Below are 17,856 nucleotides of genomic sequence, written 5' to 3'. Positions count from 1 at the left end.
TTTAAGAGCATGCTTCTGGAATGAATTATGCTCTTAAACCAAGATACCACTGTAGAATGTTAGGAATGATCAAGAAAGAAATGGAAAACAAAGATGAAAATATTATAATGCCCTTGTATCGCTCTATGGTATGGCCACAGTTCAAATACTGTTCCCTAAGAGGAAAGGCTACAGTGGCTGGGGCTCTTCAGCTTGGAGAAGAGATGGCTCAGGGGTGATATGATGGCGGTCCATTAAAATATGAGTGGAATGGAAAGAGTAGATGTGAATCACTTGTTTACGCTTTCCAAAAATACTAGGACTAGAGGGCATACGATGAAGCTACCAAGTAGTAGATTTAAAATAAACATGAGAAAATATTTCTTCACACAATGTGTTCTTAAACTCTGGAATTCATTACTAGAGAATGTGGTGAAATCAGTTAGCTCAGCAGGGTTTTAAAAAGGTTTGGATAATTTCCTAAAAGAGAAGTCCATAGGCCATTATTGAGATGGCTTGGGGGAATCCACTGCTTATTCCTAGGATAAGCAGCATAAAATCTGTTTTACTACTTGGGATCTAGCTAGGTACTTGGGACCTGGGCTGGCCACTGCCGGAAACAGGATTCTGGGCTTGATGAACGTTTGTTTTGTCTCAGTATGGCAATTCTTATGTTCCAGGCCCACAAGCTCGGTTTCAAAGGAAAAGCTTGCACAGGGTTTCCTTTTAAAAATGCAGACAGAAGTGCGAAAAGGGCTCCCATCTGACCACTTACATACAGTGAAAGCAAGTGCCAGACTTTCAACATGAAAATCCCATCTGTACTCTGTCACCCTGCCCCTCCCCCTTTTTGCTGGCTGGTAAAAGAACAAATACTGTAACCAGCACGGAGAATTTTAACCACAAATGGAGGACAGCTGGACAAATTTCATTAGAACTTTTTACACCTGTAAACAACCTTGAAAATTATGGGGCTAAATTGAAAAGCACAAAACTACTCTCTCTGATTCTGGAAATATCATTCTTCTTATACTCAACAGGATTGCTGAGCTACCTCAGACCTAGGACTTCTCACAGGAATGACTGAAAAAAATCTCAAGTTTCTCAAGTCTAAGAAAAGTTTGGACAAATTCCTGGAGGAAAAGTCCATAGTCTGTTATTAAGACATGGGGGAAGCCTCTACTATTTGAAATTCTAGAATCTTGTTACTCTCTGGGATTCTGGAATCTTTGGGATTCTGTATGGAATGTTGCTACTCCTTGGGTTTTGGCCAGGTGTTAGGGACCTGGATTGGCCACCGTGAGAACGGGCTACTGGGCTTGATGGACCATTGGTCTGACCCAGTCAGGCTATTCTTAGGTTCTTATGAGATATTGTCTATCAATAATTTTATCTAGACATTTTACAAGAATTTAGATGACACACACACACACAAAAAAAAGTAAATAATTTCCACACACAACTAATAAAATTTGCAGTGGTGAGGGGGGTCATAAGACCAAAAAAGACTAACAGGACAGGAGAAAAACAGGTGGTAAAAAATACATTGAGGTAAAAATTAAAATAAGGAGGGGGGTAGGCAATAGACTTGGGAGGGTCTCACTTCAAAAGAAGCGTTTGGTGGGGGGAAGGATGCAGGAGAGTGGGCAAGAAAGGTACCGATGGCCTTTACCAAGCGAAGAGAACTGTTTGTGCAGAGCCAGACGGGACAGCAGCCTTGTCCGAAGCAACTTCATGGTCTTCTCCATGTGACTGGCACTCAAGGAGTTATCGGCGGTCACCACAAACTGAAAGGGGAAGAGCAGAACAACCTATTAGATATGAGGTTATGGACATTTTCTCACTCACTCGCGCCCTGAATATTAATGAACACCAGGAAATACTTCTTCACCGAGAGGGTAGTTGATCACTGGAATGATCTTCCACTGCAGGTGGTCGAGGCCAGGAGCGTGCCTGATTTTAAGTCAAAATGGGATCGCCACGTGGGATCTCTTCACAGAGAAAGGTAGGGGAGGGTTATTGGGGTGGGCAGACTTGGTGGGCCGTGGCCCTTATCTGCCGTCTATTTCTATGTTTCTATTTAAGATCTCCTGCCAGCAATTCTTAAGGGCAACCTTTTCACTAAAAGGAAATCCTGAAGGAAACAGCCCCAAAATCACAGAGCTGAGGATACTCTGAAGCCTCTCACCAAACTTGCCGGAAGAGGCAGTAGAGGACAAAACTACTATAAAGGGAAACCAGACATGATTAAGTAATTTTTGGGTAAGAGCACGTAAGCTTCTGGGCGCAAGAGGACTCTTTAGAATCCGGCAAGTAACTGGAAAATCCTAAGCCATGACAGTGAGAAACAAATTCTTAGAAAATGAAGAGTAGTCCAGAATACTGCTGATCGCCTCATTTATGGCTTAAAAAAAAAAATGGGAGCACATTACTCCTTTCTATCAAAAACTGCACTGGCTGCCAGTGGAGTCTAGAGTTTTGTTTAAATTTTCATGCATTTGCTATAAAGTAGTTTTTGGTTTGTCATCAGGTTACCTGCTCCCTCATTTTTCTTTGAGTCACTTCAATAAGAATACACGGAGAATACATCCGTTTACATATCCTTCCATAAAATCCTGTCATTACAAGAGGTTCCTTGAGAGAACTTTCTCATTTCAGGCCGCCAAATTGAATACATGGCTTGGCAAAATGATGTTAGAAGCTCCCTCCTATTTAGATTTTAGAAAATTGCTAAAGACACAATTATTCTATAGGTGGTATCATAATGTTTCTCTGCTTTTTTAACTTTATTCATTTTACTTAAACGTTTGTAATTTACCTTGATGTATTTATTAGAATTGCATGTACTATTTTCCTGCTGTGAGCCGCAGCAGCGTGTGTAGAGTCTCCTTGACCTCCGACGTAAGGGAGGCAAATCGTTGGTCCAACGTGTCCAGTTTATCAAGTATGCGCTGCAGTTTGTCCCCCAAAGAACTCTCAAGGGCAGCCTGAACCTCTACTGTGACTGCGGAAACCCAGGATGAGTGTGGAGCCTCCGGCGAAGGGGGCGCCACGGGATCCGCCATCTTGGCCTCTGGCAGCTTACTCCGCTCCCGATCTTTCCGGACCACCTTAGACGCCATGGCGATCCTGCCCTGGGTTCCCAGAGTTTGCTGCGCCACCAAAAACCTCCCCAGCACAGGGAGAAGCCCGAACACGGAATCTGGCCCGCAGGTGGGGAGCACGGCGCGGCCCGGCGCGGCAGAGCCACAGCCCCACGCCCACTGCAGTACCAGGGGATCGCCGAGAGCTCCGGGCCCGAGACTACAGTACTGCTGGGAGGGTCAGATCCGAGTCGCGCCGCGCCTCCAGAAAGCCCCCCAGCACGGGGCGAAGACCAGTCCCGGGATCAGACCTGCAAGGGGAGAGCCGCACCGCGGTCCAGGGGATCTGAGTCGCAGCCGCACGCTATCTGCAGCGCCACGTGGTCGCCAGCCGTCCCGAAACTGGATTGCAGGGCTGCTAGTTAGGTTCTGCCGGATCTCGCCGCTTCCCTAGCAAACTCCCCCGTGCCGCGAACTACCCAAACCTGGGGAAAAAAGCCGATTAAGTGCCGCGCCGTGGTCTGGTGCAACGGAGCTGTAGCAGCACGCTGTCTACAGCGCCATGTTTCCGCCGGAAGTCCCCAGCGTGTGTAGAGTGATGCAGACGCTGCTGGAGTCGGCAGGTTTGGAGTCGGGACCGCGGGAAGGGAAGAGAAGGTGGGGGGGGGGGTGCGGCAAAGCAAAGAACTTACTTTTACCAGAGCAGGGAGTCCAGCGCTGGCGGCCAGTGTAGTTAGGGGCTGTAAGGCTGGGGACCCGAACATGCGCACTCCTGCCACCACAGACCTATATCTCACGGAACAGGGAAAATGAAACACGCAGGTAGGAGTACGCATGCGCGGCTAGGGTTTTATTATATAGGATTATTAAATGCACTTCTTGGGATCGGTTAGGCACTTGTGACTTGGATCTAGAGAATGACACGGGGACAAATTTGTCCCCGCAGGAACTCAATTTCCCCGCCCCCGTGAGTTTTGTCACTGTCCCCGTCACGTTCCCGTAAGCTCTGCCTTAACCGCACAAGACTTGAACACTTACGATTTTAAAGCATTTGAGGTTTGTGCGGATGAGGCTGGAGCTTGCAGGAATGGGGCAGGGACAGGAAAAGAAGTCGCCGGATCGGGACGGGCAAACAAGTTCTCGCGGGGATGGAGAAAAATTTGTTCCCGTTGTCATTCTCTATTTGGATCTGCCACTATCGGGACACAGGATGTTGGGCTCAATAGATCCAGCTTCTGTAGGCATCTATCCCTTCCCCTCTTTTAACTCAGCGATGAAGCCAGAATGAAGCCTGGTGAAATGCTGCAGTTTTGTACCTGGGGTTGATCTTTGGGGAACTGCAGACCACCCAGTTTCTGCACCCAGCTGTAGGGATGTCCTAGCTCGGACACATAATCACTCAGGGTCAAAATACTGAAAGAGACAATGAAAACCAAAGATAAGGGAAGATCATTTTATTTATATTCCTCAACTGCTCGTACAAATGCATCCAAAAGTGACTAACAGCATAAAAAAAGGCACACACATTAAAAAGAGCAAAAATCCATGTAAAATAATCCCCACTATTACAAAAAAAAAATAAAAAAAATGCAATCTTCCACCCAGATTTTCTCATCTACCTCCCCTTAAACCAGAGATCTCCACCCTACAGCGTCATCTGCAGAGGAATAAGTTCAAGCAGAACAAAATGAGCAACCAATAAACCCCATCACCTCTCCCTCTTCCAGTCTCTAGTTCCCCTCGATGCTTGTTATCACAGTCACTCTTTCACCTGCTTGTGAAAGTGTAAATAATTTAATTCATGTCAATTGCCATCAGGTAATTTAGTCTGAAAATCCTTTCTTTGCAGAATATTGAAAGCCTGAAATAACTCTCTTTATACTGAGAGGAAGAGATCAGACTGGATGCTGGTTATGACTGTCTGTCTGAATTTCTTATACTTTTTTTAAAATACATTTTTATTAAATTTTGAAAAACATATTGAAACAGCAACAGATTCAGAGGCCAACAAAGACCCCATACAGAACATATCTCAATGCCAAGAGGAAACAATAAATTTCTCATACTTGTTGCTGGCCACTGGTCCCTTCTCCGTTGAATTTTTACATTAGAACAGCAAAAATATCACGATGAAATCACAAAAATCAACATCTAAGTTCTTTATTTTGAATAAAAGTCAATGGATATAGAAGCTGTTCAGGGTTTTTGCCCCTCTTTGGGGGAATAAAAGGGCCAGCCCAATGACTCAGTAGAAGCTGTGTACATTGCCCAAGAGGAAAGACCAAGGTTCGATTCACAGTTTAGATCTGCCTGTTCACTGGGTTGACAAAGGCTGGGGAGGCAGCGCTGGAGGAGGGGAACACCAGTCATTATGTAATGATGACAGTGAGATAGTTAATCTGGACATACAGATGGATAAACTGGACATACTGGCCTCACTTGTATATGCTGGACACTAACCTATATTTTCCCATAGCCTAAACCAGCTTTCCTTTCAGATGGCCCAGCCTGTACCTTGCTGTCTGTGAACACATGTATCCTTTGAAATGCTAACCCAGCTGGCCTTTGTTGCAAAGTTTCTGTCTCCATTCCCTGCTGGGAGGACACTTCTCCAAGGTTCTACTGAGCTGTTATCAGTGCTGTATGACTTCACATATACCAGGTACCTTGGAAAGCCATAAAACATTTATAAAAAGCAACATTCCCTGCAGGATGAAAGAGGAGTAAGAGATGTAGGAGCCTGATACCAAGACAGAACTCTTACCCAGGCTGGCCTGTCTCTGAAGCAAGTTATGGGAACCAAGCACAGCTGGAGGTGCTGGAGGTCACCCTTGCCAACTTTCTGCATAAGACTATCTACAAGGATGCCATCTTGAAGATGCACAGAATTGTAAAACCACAAATTAGTATCTGCAAGGTGATAAGGATCTCAGAGCTGGAGGAAGAAAGTTCACCAAGAATTCTCTGTTTCTGCTCGGGCCCCCCTCCGGGGGGGGGGGGGGGGAGAAGTGAGAGAGGCGTGGACTGGGGGGAGGAATAGTTAGGTATACATTTTTTGTACCAATAGGGAAGTACATGACCAGAGTTCAGGGATGTACTTTTTGAAACGAAGGAAGAATTTCTTTGTATAAAAAAACACGTGCATCACAGGTAGAGCCAGAGAGATTCATTTACTTATGCTACGGGGAACTGCTAGCCCCCTGCTAAGCATATGAGTGCAAGTTCTACTCTCCATTGCATATTCTGAACTGACAATATATTGCTTTCTACATAGTAACATAGTAACATAGTAGATGACGGCAGATAAAGACCCGAATGGTCCATCCAGTCTGCCCAACCTGATTCAATTTAAATTTTTTTTATTAATTTTTCTTCTTAGCTATTTCTGGGCAAGAATTCAAAGCTTTACCCGGTACTGTGCTTGGGTTCCAACTGCCAAAATCTCTGTTAAGATTACAGCAGCAAAAGCTATGCCTTTGCTGCTGTAATTTTGTAAGTTTTTATACTAACAATAAACAAATATTGTCTGTTTTTGGAACATACAATGCCATCTCGTAGTCATTTCAATGAGGTAAACAAAGCAGCATTTACTTCAACAGTATTCTAGAAGTGTTGTTATCTATCCCCCAATTGAAGGCTGTCACTGTGATGCCTGGGCTAAGGAGCTAAGGAGAGGAAACGAAAGCTCAAAGTAACAAACATAAGAGCATAAGATTTGCTGCTGCTGGGTCAGACCAGTGGCCCATCGTGCCCAACAGTCTGCTTACGCGGTGACCCTTAGGTCAAAGACCAGTGCCCTATTTAAGTCTAGCCTTACCTACGTATGTTCTGTTCCAGCAGGAACTTATCCAACCTTTTCTTGAATCCCTGAAGGGTGCTTTCCTCTATAACAGCCTCTGGAAGAACGTTCCAGATTTCTACCACTCTCTGGGTGAAGAAGAACTTCCTTATGTTTGCATGGAATCTTTTCCCTTCTAACTTCAGCGAGTGCCCTCTCATTCTCTTCACCTTGGAGAGGATGAACAATCTCTCTTTCTCTACTAAATCAATTCCCTTCAATATCTTGAATGTCTCAATCATGTCCCCTCTCAGTCTTCTTTACGTAGTAAATGACAGCAGATAAAGACCAGAACGGTCCCATCCAGTCTGCCCATTACTTACATATGCCTTATAAATTTTTGATTAAAATAAATTGTCTTTTTTCCTTGATATTTCTGGGCCACAGACCGTAAAATCCACTCGGTACTATCCTTAAGTTCAAACTACTGTAATTGCTCTTGAAGTTCACTCCAACCTATCCAATTTCATTTTTTGTCTTCCTCATTTCACTAATATACTTGAAAAAAAATGTTGTCTTCCTTTTATATGTTTAGCCATTTGCCCTTCACTTTCACCAAATGTATCTCTCTTGGCTACTTTCAGTTTCATCCAGTATTCCTTTCTGTACTCCTCCTCTCAAGTTTTGTTTTTTTTCTAATATTTCATGAATGCCAACCCTTTAGCTTGGAAAAGAGAAGGCTGAGGGGAGATAGGATTGAAGTCTACAAAATCTTGAGTGCAGTAGAAAGGGTACAAGTGGATCGATTTTTCACTCTGTCAAAAATGACAAAGACTAGGGGACACTCAATGAAGTAACAGGAAAATACTTTTAAAACCAATAGGAGGAAAAATTTTTTCACTCAGAGAATAGTTAAGCACTGGAACACATTGCCTGGGGTTGTGGTAAGAGCGGATAGTAGCTGGTTTTAAGAAAGGTTTGGACAATTTCCTGGAGGAAAAGTCCATAGTTTGCTATTGAGAAAGACATGGGGGAAGCCACTGCTTGCTCTGGATCAACAGCATGGAATGTTGCTACTATTTGGATTTTGGCCAGGTACTAGTGACCTCGATTGGCCACTGAGCCAGTAAGACTATTCTTATGTTCTATGTACAGCGCTGTGTATGTCTAGTAACGCTATAGAAATGATTAGTACCTGCCACTTTGGGATAATGTGAGGTTTTGCATGACTTTGAAAGCTCTCCTTGTTACCTTCACTGGTTCTAGTTTCACCTCAATTCTTTTTTTTTCCCTTGAGCACTACAATGCTTTAATGGAGCAAAGGAATTTTGTAGGGGCATTAATTGTGAGAGCAGATGTTTCTGTTTCACATGTCTAAGTCTACTTGAGTCTACTGTGACCCATTTATTCCTGGGTTGTTTTATTCTTTTGAGGCAGTGGCGGTAAATTGATTTATGTGGGATGATCATAGCTGCTTTAATTGCATCCAATTCTTGCTTAAGTTTACAGAGTTCCTCTTTACTACAGTGGTACCTTGGATTACGAGCATAATCCGTTCCAGGAACATGCTCGTTATCCAAAATGCTCGTTTATCAAAGCGAATTTCCCCATAGGAAATAATGGACACGCTTTGATACGTTATCACCCCCAGAGGCCAGCGGCGCTGCTCTATCCTTCCCCACGAGAACTGGCATTGCTCCCCCCGAAGGCCCCCCCCTGCGATCCGGCACTCTCCCGCCACAATTGGGCACCCCCCCCACCGCGATTGGGCACCCCTCCGCCGCTTCTTACTGTCACCTGGGCCTGGGCACCGGCACGTCCTGTGCGTTGGTGCCGGTGCCCAAAGATCAGCCTCCTCTTCTTGCTGGGCCTTGAGCATCTGCATCATTCTCAAGGCCTGCAAGTTCACATTTCTCTCTGAGATCTCTGAGAATCTCGGAGAGAGTGTGAACTCGCAGGCCTTGAGCACGCGCAGATGCTCAAGGACCAGCAAAAAGAGGAGGCTGATCTTCGGGCACCGGCACCAACGCACAGGACATGCCGGTGCCAGTGCCCAGAACCAGGTGCCAGTAAGAAGTGGCGGAGGGGTGCCCAATCGCGGCAGGGGGGGTGCCGGATCGCGGTGGGAGGGTGCCGGATCACGGGGGGAGGGTGCCGGGTCGCGGGAGGTGCCATTCGCAAATCAAGGCACGCTCGGTTTCCGAGGCGCCAATTTTGCGAATGTTTTGCTCGTCTTGCAAAACACTCGCAAACCGGTGCACTCGTAAACCGAGGTACCACTGTACTAGCAAGCTGAAGACAGATGGGGTAAGCCTTAAGCCTCCGGATGGTATGATTGGAACTAAAGCACCACAATGATTATACTGAATAAAAGTCATCTTGATTAGTTGGAATGGGGGATTGACTGAGTATTCATGATTATTGGGCTATTTATATATGAGTAGCAAACCCTGGGGTGGATGGGTATAAGGCCCAATGAGTCACCAAGTTTCTTAGTTCTACAGGAGGGACTAGCAACTGAGACACTATGATACAAATTCTGCTGGAATCTACCTTTTTCCTCTTTTTTTATTCAAAATATCCCCAATAAATCTAATTAGCAGTTTCTGTGCTATAATCTCTAACTGCACATTAAACCTTAAAGCTACTTTCGATTCTAGGACTGGCAATGTAAAATGAACCTTATCAGCAATATGAAAGTTAACCGTATAAAAGACAAGAGTCAGTTTGAAGAGTCTTACCCCTCTAATATCAGAGCTAGGCAGAAAAAAGAAGGGAAAGTTTCCGGGGTGGGGGAGGGGGGTTCTTGTTGTTTTTCCTAGGGGGACAGGGGGTCTAGGTGGGAAGACAGAGCAGTTACACCACACAAAAGATAAACAGTCAACACAGTTTAAATCCCAAAAATTAAATACTGGTAATAAAGTCAGTGATCTAATCTAGAGAAAATATTTCAAGTAGCAAAACTTAATCCTAGTTAAGATATTTTAAGAATAAATCAAATGTGCCATTCAACAGATAACTTATAATTGGAAAGATTGCACAAGATTGAATTACTGTTTTTGGTGGAATTCGGTGCGTCATCTGTATAAGATGAAAAGAATATTAGCTGTTAAAAAAGGATGTTTTCGTAAATTTGAGGATGTATGGAGGCCATTAATAAAATACTATAAGGATTAATCAATATTTCTCCCCTTTTAATATTTGTGATATAGGAGGGAGGGTGGGTTTTAGTTTTTCTTATAGTCAAATGGAAAATGATATTGGTATTATACTACGAGATATTTATTTATCAAGTATGTTTTATGTGGGGTGGGTAGGGATTAAATTCTTTTCTGTGAGAATTGTAGATTTTCAAGTGGAATTGTATAATTTTTTTGAATGATTTTCTGTACACTTGATGTAAAATTTAAAATGAATAAAGATTTACCAAAAAAAAACAACAACAATAAATCAAATGCACTTAGCAATTTCCAAGTTCAGATCCTTGTAGGGAAGCATAAAGTAAGCTTTTTTTCCACTTCAAAGAGATTGCGAGTCCCCTCCACTCAGCCAAAAAAACAAAAACCCAGGGGTTGGCTCTGTAGCTCAGGCTAAATGGCAGAGGCATAGAAGCCTCAAGCAGAGGGCTAATTTTTTCCTGTCACTGCATGAACTCAATTTTCCCATCCCATTAGTTTTGTTGCTGTTCCTGCCCAATTCCTGTAAGCTCTACCTTAATTGTACAAGCCTTGAACACTTATGATTTGTGAAGATGAGGACAGAGCTTGCAGGAATGGGGCAGGAATAGGAAAATAACTTGCGGGGGTGGGAAAATGAGTTCCCGCAGAGACAGGGAAAAATTTGTCCCCATGTCATTCTCTACTTGGGAGAACAGTATAAAAAATTAAACAACAGTGTGAAAAGTTTCAGCCTCTGATAGCCAGAGCTGGTATTGTGGTGTCATAATGCCTCGTTCTACCAATCTCATTAGTGATGTCACAATGGCTTGATTGTCCTTTACTTGGCTCACTTTTACTACATTTTGATTTCTAGAGTGGTGCAGTATAGAGAATGACGGGGACAAATTTTTCTCTGTCCCTGTAAGAACTCAATTTCCCCGTCCCATCTCCATTCCTGTAAGGTCTGCCTCAACTGCACAAGCCTCGAACACATACGATTTTAAAGTGTTTGAGGCTTGTGCAGATGAGGACGGAGCTTAGGCATTGGTGGAATGAGGCATTATGACATCACAATCTGAGCTCTAGAATGTTGCCACTTAGGATTTGAAAGTGTTTGAGGCTTGTGCAGATGAGGATGGAGCTTAGGCATTGGTGGAATGAGGCATTATGACATCACAATCTGAGCTCTAGAATGTTGCCACTTAGGATTTGAAAGTGTTTGAGGCTTGTGCAGATGAGGACGGAGCTTAGGCATTGGTGGAATGATGATTATGACATCACAATCTGAGCTCTAGAATGTTGCCACTTAGAATTTTAAAGTGTTTGAGGCTTATGCAGATGAGAACGGAGCTTAAGCATTGGTGGAATGAGGCATTGTGACATCACAATCTCAGCTCTGGAACGTTGCTACTCTTTGGGTTTCTGCCAGGTACTTCTAGAGAATGACAAAGGGACAAAATTTGTCCCCATCCTTGCTTTTAACCACAGGAAACCATCCCCGTGTCATTCTTTAAGGAGAATGCGAAGGATCAGTGTATGAATGGGCACAGCCACTGACCCTTAAGTCCTGCACTGAAGAATGCTGGTGTAGAAGGACTGAGGTTGAGATAAACATTAAAGAACGGGATCTGAGTTGGCCACTGTTGGAAACTGGATACTGGGCCTGATGGACCTTCGGTCTGTCCTAGTACAGCAATATGTATGTTCTTATGTGAGCCAAGTATAAGACAGTCAAGCCACTGTGACATCACTGCTGAGGCTGGCTCTTAGGCTTTGGTGGAATGAGGCATTATGACATCACAATGTTGCTACTCTTTGGGTTTCTGCCTGGTACTTGGGACCTGGGTTTGGCCACTGTTAGAAACAGGATTCTGGGCTTCATGGAACTTCGGTCTGTCCCAGTACGACACCTCTTATATTCTTATGGGGGCCTACTACAGGATAATCAATCCATTGTGACATCACTGCTGAGGATGGCTCTTAGGCTTTGGTGGAATGAGGCATTTTGACATCACAATGTCGCTACTCTTTGGGTTTCTGCCAGGTACTTGGGACCTAGCTAGGCAACTGTTGGAAACGGGAAACTGGGCTGGAAGGACCTTTGGTCTGTCCCAGTAGGCAAACTTTTATGTCTTATGTAGCTGTTACAAGAAGCAGTGGTGCAGACTGTCTTACGCCAGAGGCCCCCAGTGTAACCTCTTTCTAAATGCATCTTTCTACTATAAGAACAGCTGAACTGTAGAACCGATTACAGCAAGTCCTCTTACCCAACTTTGTCAAATTGATAAAGATTGGCTGGATTTGGAGTTTTCATCCCATGGTCCCCTGGGTAAAGACAGCTTAAGAGAGAGTCTGGAGACAACAAATCCCTGCATGAGAGGAAAGAGAGAAGATTTAACAAAGTAACACTGACATTCGAACACGGTAAACGTTTGCAGAGATCAGCTGCCTGTCTACATTGCTCTAATTCTGGACGTCACCCTCCCCTCTCTTATCCTTGCTGACAGCCATTCAGTTTTGACTGCTTGGAGGAAACCGCTCTTCATTTTTTCTGCTATAAGCCAGAAAAGCACTCAAGTCATCAAGCCTCCTCCCTGCAGTTGCATTTGAGAACATGCTCAAGTCCAAGCCCGATCACTCCTCTGGAGGGGGGGGGGGGAGGGCGGTGGGGGGGAGTGATCTTGCCGGCTTTCTCTGGAAGCTTGAGGCAGTCACACTGCAAACAAGTAAACCCAACCCAGGAGCTCCCCATCTCCTTTGAAATAGTAACATAGTAAATGATGACAGATAGAGACCGGAATGGTCCATTCAGTCTGCCCTGTAATCACATGCATTATTACAATTTCAGGATTAAATTAAAAGGTCTTTTTCCTTCTGGGCCACAGACCTTAGAATCTACCCAATACAGTCCTTAGGTTCCAACTACTGGAGTTGCCACTGAAGTTCACTCAGGCCTATCCAAAGCATCTCCTTTGCTGGATTCGGACTGTGAAAGTTTCCTCATTTATCTTCTAATTAGGGATCCTCTGTGTTTATCCTTCTCTCCTCCAGAGTACCTTTCAGATATTTAAATGTATCCATTGTTGAAGTCTTCTGGAGAAGGATACGATACATTTAAATATCTGAAAGGTATTAATATAGGACCAAATTTTTTCCAGAGAAGGGAAATGGCTAAATCTAGAGGACATACATTGAGAATGAGGTGTGGTAGACTTAAGAGTAATATTAGGAAACTCTTTTTCACAGAGGATATTAGATGCCTGGAATGCCCTCCCGAGGGACGTGGTGGAGAGGCAATGGCTAGTAGGGGATGGTCCGTCCTGGGCACCAACCCCCCTCTCCTTCTCCAACCCCCCTTCCTATTCCTTCCCTCCATGTGCATGCCCCCCTCTCATACCTCTAGTTCAGTGGTTCCCAAATCCTGTCTTGGGGGACCTCCAGCCAGTCGGGTTTTCAAGATATCCCTAATGAATATGCATGAGAGAGATTTGCATACCTGTCGCTTCCATTATATGCAAATCTCTCTCATGCATATTCATTAGGGATATCTTGAAAACCCGACTGGCAGGGGGTCCCCCAGGACAGGGTTTGGGAACCACTGCTCTAGTTGAAGTTATTATTCGTGGTGGTCAACGTGCTCTTCACGACCCTGTTGGCTCTCCTGCTGTCACTTCCAAGTGCTGCACATAGGAAGTGACATTAGAAGGAGAGCCGACGGGGTCAAGAGAACAGGGGATGGGAAGGCTGGGAGCAGGGCGTGCATGGCAGGCAGGAGTGGGGAAGGAGCCGGGGGGGGGGGGAAATGAGGACGGAGGAGGGGTGACACCGCCCTGGGCGCCTTTCACCCTTGCTACACTACTGTGAAGAGGAAAACTGTGATGGAATTCAAAAAGCATGGAATAAACACTCTTTTCCTCACCCCTGCCCCAAGCTAGAGAGTTGCGCGGGGACAGAAATCCCACCCATCCCCGCCAGGATCCTCTCCATCCCCACCCGTCCCCGCCAGGATCCTCTCCGTCCCTACCCGTCCACGCCAGGATCCTCTCCGTCCACGCCCGGATCCTCTCCGTCCACGCCCGGATCCTCTCCGTCCACGCCCGGATCCTCTCCGTCCACGCCCGGATCCTCTCCGTCCCCACCCATCCCCGCAAGAAATTACCTCCATCCCCGCCCGTCCCCATAAAAAGCAGCAATTACTTCTGACAGGATCATCAATTCCACAGTTTCTTTTGCTGTTTTCCTTGTGGAATCTCTTTGGTGGAACCCTTTTTTTTGTTTCCTGTTCAGGTAATTAACTTATAAACCCCTTCTTTTACTAAGGCTGACGTGTCCATTATATTATATGGACGAACCCTGCTTCCAAAGCCTTCCATCCCCGTGGGAGTCCCGTGGCCCAGAGGGGGGTCCTCATGGGAGTCCCATGGGTTAGGGGGGGGATTCCCGCAATCCCCGTTCCGACCTCTACTCCAAGCACAACTGAATTTTGTCACAATTCTGCTTTCTATATCTTTGCTGGGAAGCTGGTCTATATATTCACCACCCTTTCAGTTCAGTTCCCTGTGGAAAGGTGTGCCTTCTCATTGTTCACGGAACTTGGTTTAGGATATTAAGGAAGGATGAGTTTCTCTTGTTGGAATCGTGGCTCAGTTTAGAATTCATTACATTCAGGTGACTGGATTGTAGATTTTGCTTGCACGTATCACATAGAGAATGACACAGAGACAAATTTGTCCCCATAGGATCTCAATTTCCCCGTCCCCTCCCCGTGAGCTTTGTTGCTGTCCCTGCCCCATTCCTGTAAGCTCTGCCTTAACCGCACAAACCTCAAACACATGATTTTAACGTGTTTGAGGCTTGTGTAGATGAGGACGGAGCTTGCAGGAATGGAGCAGGGACAGGAAAAGAACTCGCCAACATGGAAAAATAAGTCCCCATGTAATTCTCTAATATCACATTGCTGAACTGATTTTAGATTTTATTTTTGTTTACTAATCACAGGTTTGGGTACATCCTATTTGGGGAAGCAGCCTACAGATAATAAAATTAAGTTTTATAAGACTATAAACAAATATCCTTTTTGGAACCCATTGATCTCCATTGAGATCTGTTTTACTGATATACTGCATCCCCGATGTTACAAGACAGTGTTGAGTTTTGAAGACTCTCGGACTGCAGCAAGACATGGCTATGAAGAAGTTCACATTGTGAACACTAGCTAGAGTGAAGAAGATCCTTTTTCACAGGAGCATGGCTGGCACTGGCAGAGCACCGTTGGACGGTGTTACAATAACCGAGACAAGAAAAAGAGCAACTGTGGAACTAAGAACATAACATAAGCAATGCCTCCGCTGGGTCAGACCTGGAGTCCATCGTTCCCAGCAGCCCGCTCACATGGCAGCCCAACAGGTCCAGGACCTGTGCAGTAATCCTCTATCTATACCCCTCTATCCCCTTTTCCAGTAGGAAATTGTCCAATCCTTTCTTAAACCCTAGTACCATACTCTGCCCTATTACATCCTCTGGAAGCGCATTCCAGGTGTCCACCACACGTTGGCTAAAGAAGAACTTCCTAGTATTTGTTTTGAATCTGTCCCCTTTCAACTTTTCCGAATGCCCTCTTGTTCTTTTATTTTTTGAAAGTTTGAAGAATCTGTCCCTCTCCACTCCCTTCATGATCTTGTAAGTCTCTATCATATCCCCTCTAAGTCTCCTCTTCTCCAGGAAAAAGAGTCCCAGTTTCTCCAATCTCTCAGCGTATAAAAGGTTTTCCATCCCTTTTATTAGACGTGTCGCTCTCCTCTGAACCCTCTCAAGTAACGCCATATCGTTCTTAAGGTACGGCGACCAATGGACGCAGTACTCCAGATGCGGACGCACCATCGCCCGATACAACGGCAGGATAACTTCTTTCGTTCTGGGAGTAATACCCTTCTTGATTATACCTAGCATTCTATTCGCTCTCTTAGCGGCCGCTGCGCACTGTGGTGTCATGTCCACCATTACCCCCAAGTCCCTTTCTTGGGTACTCTCATTCAATAACATCCCTCCCACATGTAATTGTACCTCGGGTTTCTGCTTCCCACATGCAATACTTTACACTTCTCAACGTTGAACTTCATCTGCCATTTCGTCGCCCAGTTCCCTAGTTTGTCCAAGTCCCCTTGCAATTCTTCGCAGTCCTCCTTTGTCCGAGCTCCACTAAATAGTTTGGTGTCATCCACAAATTTTAATATCTCACACTTCGTCCCTGTTTCTAGATCATTTATGAATATATTACATAGCAGCAGCCCTTCACCCCTACCCTCTGTTTCCTACCCACCAACCAGTTTCTGATCCATCTATGCACGTCTCCGTCCACCCCATGGTTCTTCAGTTTCTGGAGTAGATGTTCATGAGGCACCTTGTCAAAGGCTTTCTGGAAATCTAGGTATATGATGTCTGTGGGGTCTCCTCTGTCCATCTGTCTGTTAATTCCCTTGAAGAAGTGCAATAAGTTAGACAGGCATGATCTCCTCCTGCAGAAACCATGTTGGCTGGTTATCAGAAGTTTGTTTTTTTCAAAATGTTCAACGATGTTTTCTTTTATCAGTGCTTCCGCCATTTTGCCCAGAACCGAGATCAGACTTACCGGTCTGTAGTTTCCCGGGTCACCTCTTGATCCCTTTTTAAAGATGGGCGTAATGTTGGCTATCTTCCAATCCTCCGGGATCACACCTGTTTTCAGGGATAGATTGCAAATTTGCTGCAGTAGTTTCGCTATTTCCTCCTTTAGTTCCTTCAAAACCCTTGGATGGATTCCGTCCGGACTCGGGGATTTGTCAGTTTTTAGTTTTCTATCTGCCTGCACACATCTTCAAAGCTCACTTCCATGGATGTTAACTTTTGTGCTTGATTTCCATTGAAGATTTGCTCAGGTTCCGGTATGTTGGTTGTGTCTTCGTTTGTAAATACAGACGAAAAGAACATGTTACGTCTTTCTGCCACTTCTTTCTCCTCCTTCACCACTCCCTTCCTGTCTCCGTCGTCCAGCAGTCCCACCTCCTCCCTAGCCGGCTGTTTCCCTTTAACATATCTAAAGAACGGTTTGAAATTTCGTGCTTCCCTGGCTAGTCTCTCTTCATACTCTTTTTTTGGCCTTTCGAACCACACGGTGACATTCTTTTTGATACTTCCTGTGCTCTTTCCAGTTTCCCTCAGATTTGTCCTTTTTCCATTTTCTGAATGAATTTCTTCTATTGCCTATCGCTTCCTTCACTATTTTAGTTATCCACACTGGGTCTTTTGTTCGACTCTTTTTGCACCCTTTTCTGAATCTGGGGATATACAGATTATACTGAAAAATCATAACCAATGGAACAATGCTGCAGAAGTGAGTCACTTGATTGGTTACAATTTTTCAGTACACATTATTTTTTTTGCGTATTTGCAATTCATTGTTTATGGTTTATAGAAACACCGAATCCCGGTAGAAGATCTTTTATGACTGAAACACGGCCCGTGTTGGGTCTACACCACAATCCATTTACTGTGTATTCTTATGTTGTTGTTTTTTTAGACTGTACCATGTATGCTAATATTGGGTAAATATCAGACTTGAATAAAAGAGTTTATCAAGATCATCTGTTCCACAGTTGCTCTTTTTGTTTTTGCTTGGAACCTTTTTGGTAGACAATAACCGAGACAAGCAAAGGCATGGAACAGCGACGGATCAGACATCACTGCAGCTTTACTCATGAATTAACTTAAGTGCTTTCTAAGCTTTGATTACTATGAGAATTTAATTGCAGTCAAACTGAAGAAATGCATCCAGACTCCTGACAGATGAGCTATTACTTACTGTGTTTGAAATAAGATGACC

The 17,856-nt window shown here is 44.6% G+C and overlaps 1 protein-coding gene across 2 annotated transcripts in view; it reads right to left on the bottom strand.

The window, feature by feature from the left end:
- The window catches only part of THOC5 (THO complex 5), a 96,667-nt gene that overhangs the window by 13,532 nt on the left and 65,279 nt on the right, over positions 1-17,856 (bottom strand). For both annotated transcript variants that reach the window (XM_033956977.1, XM_033956978.1), the window contains 3 exons: positions 12,266-12,367; positions 4,379-4,475; positions 1,652-1,766 (listed from right to left, as the gene is read on the bottom strand). In XM_033956977.1, the coding sequence (XP_033812868.1) occupies positions 1,652-1,766; positions 4,379-4,475; positions 12,266-12,367 (314 nt within the window). The remainder of the gene's footprint in view (positions 1-1,651; positions 1,767-4,378; positions 4,476-12,265; positions 12,368-17,856) is intronic.

The sequence above is a fragment of the Geotrypetes seraphini genome, chromosome 8 (assembly GCF_902459505.1).
Source record: "Geotrypetes seraphini chromosome 8, aGeoSer1.1, whole genome shotgun sequence".
NCBI classification, from domain to species: Eukaryota; Metazoa; Chordata; class Amphibia; order Gymnophiona; family Dermophiidae; genus Geotrypetes; species Geotrypetes seraphini.
This window is presented reverse-complemented; position numbering and strand designations above follow the sequence as displayed.